Consider the following 7,610-nt stretch of genomic DNA (forward strand, 5'->3'; position numbering starts at 1 on the left):
TTTTCAGATTTCTGCTACCCATAAATGGGAAATGAGAAGATTCTTATCCAATCGGGATCAGAAGACACGGCTTTATTTATGGGCAATCTACTATTTATGCAACTCTGGGGGTGAAATGGAATCTGAAATAGATTTCTCAAGATGATTTCATAGAGCATATAAAACCAAACATATTAAGCAATTTAAAACCCCTAGAAATATATGTTTATATAAAAAATAATGGATTTATCAGGTGCTACATGTAAACAATAAAATACACTTTTATTTCATAGAAAATATAAGGCCAAGCATAATGAAGCGATTTAACCAAACCACCCGCCTCTTGTCACAGACAGTTTTGTTCCAAGTACCTACAAGAATTATTGCTTTGACAAAAGTACCCCATATACATGTAGTATGATGTGCATTGTTCAATCAATAATACAACATTTTGTATTGTTAATTGAACAAATGCACTTTTTATTACATGTATATGAGGTACCATTGTGAAACCAATAATTCTTGTAGGTACTTGAAACATACCTGTCTTTAGCAGGGAAGGGGGGAGGTGGTTAAATTGTTTAATATGCTTGGTTTTATATTTTCTATTCAATAAAAATTTATTTTAATGTTTCAACACCTGAAAAAACATTCTTTTTGGTATAAAAAAATATTTCTAGCTCATAGGGGATGTTGTGCTGCTTTGTTGTTAGCCTAACTAACCCAGATATTCTCTAGAAGATTATTTGTAGTCGCCTTGAATACTGCTGGCAATGAAGATTTAGAAATTTGCTTGCTCAGATTTCCAGCTTTTGTTTTTATGCCATGGTTACCATGGCATAAAAAATGATAATTGCCAGATGATTTTTATTGCTCCACTCAGAAAAAACTGGCAGGGGAGGCATATAAATGTCCTTACTCAGTTACATTTAACATTCTTTTTATGCCATGACCATTAGACAGGGTGATCCTTCACCAGTTAGAAGATCCAACCACATTCTCTTGTCTATGGCTATCAATAGAAAACATACACACCCATGTGATATGGTGGAATTCTGCTAAGAACTATAGGTTATAAAGTTTAAACTATAATCTATAAAGTGTAAACTATAAAGTTTTAAAAAAGATTTAAAAGATTTTTTTTTCTCAACCTTTTCTTTGTGTAGAAACACAGCACTGTTTCTAATCTTCACTGTTTTAATGAAGAAAGTTGCTATGGATGCAACTCTAAATAGGATATATTTCTGAAACCTCTAACACTATGCATAAATAAATTCAATTTAGGTAATGATAATTGACATACATTATCAATTACTGCATGCCCACCCCTTCAGATGAACACCTAATTTTCTTAAATGTTCATAAAAAGATTTTGGTAGTTTTCTACATTTTTATTTATTATTTATACATATTCTACAAAAAATAATTTAGGTAAGAGATTCTTGAGGGTATTTTACAATAATATCAGTGTACTTGGCCCATTGTAAACGTGTCTCCTACTAAAGCTAGGAGATAATGCAATTTTGTTTCCTGCAACCCATGAAGAAAATTGCTAATTTCCCCCCTCAACACAGCCAGTGTTGATGGGGGAATCCTTCCTGCACAGTTTTTTATTTCTCCTGGGGGGGGGGGGAGGTGCAGGGAGCTGTCCCTGCCAGGAGAACACAGTGATTATCGCTAGCGGCTGTAGCCACTGGCAATATTTTCATGTAAAAATCCATGATATTGGTTGTATCCAAATTGATTGATGGACTTACTTAGGTAAAATCAGCCTTTCCATACATGATGCGAATCTCAGTCGGGCTCTGCTGAAGCGGCCAAGATTCAAATAGTCTATGGCCGGTTCTAGATATACCTTTTATTTATTTTAATTTTTTTTATATACCTTTAAAGAAACCCACTGTCCCTACTAATAAGCCTACAGAAAAAATTGTACATGTTTTAAAATGACTCGTGGCCTTGTCAGGGGACAGAAAATTATGATGTTGAATACTTGACCTAATACTGCAGGGTATCAGTACAGGTAGCCTGATAAATACTATAACACAAAAGAAAAGGCCTTTAAGAAAAAAGAGCATAACTGACCCTAGAAATCCTGTACAGACACTTTTATTTAATTTGAAAGTCCTAATGCCAGGAGATCATTTAGGTTGGTCATCTACACATGAGAACTAGAAAGTGATTCTATTAAATGCATGCCATGCATTTATTAGCAAATGTTTATACAAGTTGTACTGTTGGCTCATTGGACTTTTTGTGAAACTTTATGCAGTAATCTCAAACATTTACAGAGATTTAAATCAAACTTAACTGTTGATAATATAAAGACAGAGAAGTAAATTTCTCTCGAAGTAGGTACAGGTACAACCTTTTAAACCCTCAAAATTAGAAAGAAAACCGATTATTTTACATTTTACAAAATCATAATATAATACTACAGGCATTCACTTACACATCCCCATTCACAACTACAAAATTGCTTTGCAGTAGAATGACGACATCTTTGATAGTAATGGTGATCTTGTCAATGAGTGGGTGATCACTGTCAGTTGACCGGTGGACATGCACTGAGAATTCCTTATAAGCGTCCCGACAGTCCGAAGCTAAGTTGTAGGTGCATTTCCCTGGAAATTGGTAATAGTCCCCATCAAATGTCTTGAAGTGATAATTGCCCCATGTACTGCAGACGTAATGACCATGGTTGCGTACCCGTCCTGTCAATAGATGGTATAAATGGTTATAACTGCTAACAGAAAAACAAAGCTTGTGAACATTCTGTTTCAGGACAATAGAATTAATGAAAAATGGCCATATCATGCAACAATCTCACGGTTTTGGCACCAACTGACAGCTCTTGTATTATTTATCTTGGACAAACCCTCTATACATATGTCTCTTTAGAAGATGTTATTAATAAAGGCAATGTCAGCTTTTTCTTCACTATAAAAAGTTGCACACTAAACATTACTTTTTCACTATTCTTGGTATCAAATCTTGCTGTATACACTTTTCTTAAGTAATTTTTTTGTAAATCCGTTGTAAAGATTCTTATTTGGAGATCCTGACAGTAACAACACGTCCTGTTTCTAGCTGACAATGGTATGCTGATGCTTCACAATTAGCAGTAGCACTGTCAGCCGGCTGAGTCCATTCTTTCAGTTTGCAGCTGTAAGTTTAATGGGTAGAAAGCCCAACAGCAAATTTAATGGATTGCACACAGCAGGCTAACAATGCTTTCTAACTGCAAGGCAGTGGCTTACCACTGTCAGCCAGCAACAAGTGGTGCTGTTACTGGCAGGATTTCAAAAAAGAATCCTTGCAGCTGATTTACAAAAAACAACTTGCTTAAGAAAACTGTATATAGTGAGACATGATGCCAAACATACTGAAAATTAGATTTTGAGTTCACAAACATCTGACTGCATTTTACCATGCGCTGTTAGAGTCTTAAAACAATATTAAATCTTGTTTGACTTTTTATTTTATATGCAATGTGTATATTCCATGAGATTAACTGTAACTACATATGCATCTTCCATAATCCACTGCATAAACACACACATTTAATCAAAATATGCATGAATCTGCCCTAAACCCCCCGGCAAGGTCTATGGACAACTTAAAGGAGAACATAGGCTGCTATTGCAGACCTCATTATCAAAAAAAGATGCCTGGCTGTCTAAGACATCAGTACTTCCATCGTCACTTACCCAGAACAAGCATGCAGATTAGGACAGTCAGAATGAAATCTGAACTGCTGATACTTCTAATACTGCATATTTGTTGCAGGTCAGTGCCTTATGAAGTATTATATCAGCATTATGGGCAGTGAGCTAGAAATTTCAGCAGGAGATTTCGGCAATAGAAGACTCCATACTTCCTAGTTACCTGTTTTCTTTAAAGTCCATTATTTATATAAAGATATATAAATATATAGGATTTAAAGGATATTACAAATCAAGAGCAATTATATTTAATTGAATGATGCGTTGTATCAATCTTTATAAACAGCAGTGATCCCAGAAAAAATAAAGGTCCAATTTGAGTTGAAATGGAAAATGACTAGACTTGCTACATTTAAAATATATCTAAAGCCATTTTTAAAAGTTCTGGGTAGAGTATGGGGAGGTTAAAGCTCCTGTAAGGTTTATTTTGTTGTCTGTGTCCCATTAGGGAGGTTTCCCTTCACTTACTCTCCTGGGACACAGCAGGAAGTAAGGCCTCATACACACGGCAGCTGTCAAACACCTGTTTTACAGGCAATTGACTCTTTTTTTTCAGCCCCCTAAATGCCCCTCTACGTTAGTCTATGTGTCTATGCACACATGGACATTTACATGAATTTAGAGGCAGGGGTGTTTAGGGACAGAAATCTGAAAGCACCAAAATCACATTCTGGAGAGGAGCTTTTGGGTAGAAAAAATGCCTGACGTGCCTATTTGCATGTAAACGCTAGGCACATTCACACTTGAACGTTTTTTAGATTCAGTGATCAGAATACAATAATATTCTGGTCAAATAAATAAATAATTGCCTAAAAGCTTGATGTGCCTAAACGCGTGTAAACGCCCTTAAACCTGTTTGCAAAATATGGCTTTAGGTGCATTTTTGACACTGTTTTTCTCCTGTCAGGAGAAAGACATTCAGAAGAGCCCAGTGTGCATGAGGCCTAAGAGAAAATCTCTCCAATGTGAGGACAGTAGACCATTCTATTACTTTATGGCCCAGTGACAATAGTCATCAGGATAAAAAGAGACACAGCAATAAAAACCCACCAGAAGCTCTAACCCTCAGTAATTCCATCCAAAACTTATCAAGAAAAAGTTTTTGCTTAGCATGCTTAACAAGAAAAATAATATTTCAACCAGATACATTTTATGACCTTTTGCTTCTCTGATTTGTCTTTATGTTCATCGGGTCTTAACAATAAAATACATTTTTAAGAACATATTTTAGCATTTTTTGTTAGTCATTTCAGCATTTTAATGGACAATGATCTTAAATACAGTATTTCTCTTCTTAGAAACATTTATTTTTCTGTAATGTATTATACATACATAAATTACCAGGGTGTTAGAAGAAATCTATGAAAATGATTGCCTGACACTTTCAGATGCCTATATATCTAGATCATTGACTCATACTCACTTGTCACAAGTGATGTTCTACTCTCTTTTTATTGCTTTTAGAAACTGAGTATTTTATGGCCAACAATCTTTTAAGCACAGAAGATGTAAACTTCCAGAACATCCTAAATACAATTATTTCAAAGTGAACATCACAAAATGTTCCTTTGTCTTTCCCAATCAATTTACATTCCACAATGCCATACTTTAAATTTGTTATCACCTATCATTTTTTTTTTTAAATAATTTTCTTACCCCATTGGAAATGATGGGCAAATAGAGGGTAGGTAAAAAAAAAATTACCTGATTTGATAGAAAAGGCACTTGATTGAGTAAATGCCAGCCATAGCACCACCAAGCTGGCAGTCTGAAACCCCATTGTATGCCCCTGGGGCGATGATCCTTCAGGAATATAAGGTACAGTTACTTCTCTGTATTTATAGGATTATTTGACGTGTTGTGACCTCACAGCAGGAGGGGCAGGGAAAGGTTCAATCTTTACAATCAAAGTAAACAGCATTTTTTCTTATTATATTATACTGTCTGGGAGGGATCTTCTGAGAGATGTTTATTTCTTTAACCAAGTAACTGCTGGTCAAACCTTTGATACACATTGGTTTCAGAGAATGTCAATAGTTAATGCAATATCACATTTCCTATGTAAGTTACATACTAAAACAAAACATTTATTTCAACCCATGTAATATACATTCTGTTAAAGGAAAAAAAAGTCTTGTTTGACCTTGTCCTATATATGCTCTTTGCATATTCCTTTCCTCTAACGTTTGTACTTTTTATATGATTTTTATATGATCATATAACCATTGCTTCTTATTTCACAATTCCATACTGCCCTCTTCTTTCTGTAACTTTACTATATGATTTGTAGCCCAATTTGTACAACTTTTGAAAAAAATGAAATAAACAGAAATTTGACTTAAAAAAGCTAATTTGCTTTCAGATTGCTCACATAAGAGGCATAATTTCTTTGCATTTTTTTTTTGTTCTATTGCAGAAATGTCTTATTTAGAATCATTTATTCTTTTCTACTTTGAATATGGTATTTCAAAAAGCTTCTAAGTATATAAATATTCAACTCCCCTTTGTACAATATTATAAACCAATATTTACACATTTTAGTATTTATATTTCTCTCTTTGCATTATTGTTAACAAATGTTTTATGTTATGTGTGTTTTATCATTATGTCCTCATATTATCATTTGTGATGTTTTTCAAATTGATTTTGATAACTAAAACAGTAAGGGAAGAATCACCGCTCTGTGTCAATCTGCCTGAATCTGCAACTATCACACAATTGGGTGCTTGCTCATTTCACAGCTGCACTACTGGAACCGCTTTTATTAAAAACTATTCATAAAACCAAATAGAATTAATCAAACAAGTAGTGGACGGGTGAAAGACCAGCCAGCACATTTCATGCTAACCTAGCACTTATTCATAGCAATTCATGCTCTGATTAAGTGCTAGTTTAGCATGAAATGCGTTACCTGGTCTTTCACCCCTCCTTTGCTTGTTTGGTTTCATGGACAGTTTTCCATAAAGGAGTTACCAGTGTTGTGGCTGTTCGGACTTCTTTACTTTGAGTTTGATAACTGCTGTATGTAATATAATAAATATTATTGTAAAAATTATAAATGCACCCTGCATGAAAGATTTGAGACACACTTCGGAAATAACATTTGTACCTACATCTTTATCAAATGGACAGTAACAAAATATGAGTTATTTTCAAATTATACAATTTATTTAACAAAATCATGCATGCTGATGTACAAGTACTGCAGGGTGTGTTGGAATATTGGGTGCTATGTAGTATACGTGCCTAATGAGGTTGTGCTACAAGAACGCTTCCCAGCTGTCACTGCCATGATGGACTTGTTCCAATTTCTGTACCAGAAAAAAAATATTGCAAGCAAATGAAAGCATTTTGATTAAGTTTGATCATATTTGAAAAGGGTTTTTGAGTTGTAAATGTTTCTGTTACTGACTATAAGAAGCTGTGACATTAGCCTTCCACTGCCCCATGGCTGCCATGCTTCTGGTGAAACTGGATACCAGAAGGATAACCAAGAAAGGACACAAGAATTTGCACATCAAGGTGGGGTTTTCAAAGAAAGCCCAACTTGCTCCTACATTTTAGAAAATCATGAAGTGCCAAGTGCAACTGGGCTTCTGGATCAGTTGTCAACATGGAAGGGGCTTGACAATGGGGAACCCTAGAAAGGTACAAAGGGAAAGAGTTGAATTATTTTTCATACTCAGCAAGGGGGTGAATCAGTAATTTTCAGGTCTTAACAGTAAAGTCTAAACACAACTGTAATCAACATATCAATTTAACAGTTATTTACCCTTCCCTACAAATTATTCTATCATATTAGTTGATTCTAGATAAGGGTTCATACTTTACATAGTCCTTCACTCTACCTTGGAACTTAATTTGGTTTGAGTATCCCTCTTTATTAAACAAGTGGAAACATAATTA

At 34.7% G+C, this 7,610-nt stretch overlaps 1 protein-coding gene across 1 annotated transcript in view; it reads right to left on the minus strand.

The window, feature by feature from the left end:
- Window positions 1-5,484, minus strand: part of LOC309565967 (mucin-5B-like) — a gene marked incomplete at its 5' end in the record, with an annotated part of 169,095 nt that extends 163,611 nt beyond the window's left edge. Inside the window, 2 exon segments of the mRNA XM_082270994.1 lie at window positions 2,432-2,693; window positions 5,409-5,484. Of these exon segments, the coding sequence (XP_082127120.1) occupies window positions 2,432-2,693; window positions 5,409-5,484 (338 nt within the window).
- Between the last annotated feature and the right edge of the window lie 2,126 nt (window positions 5,485-7,610).

This window comes from Pelophylax lessonae (genome assembly GCF_965119305.1).
Source record: "Pelophylax lessonae genome assembly, chromosome: 10".
Classification (NCBI taxonomy): Eukaryota; Metazoa; Chordata; class Amphibia; order Anura; family Ranidae; genus Pelophylax; species Pelophylax lessonae.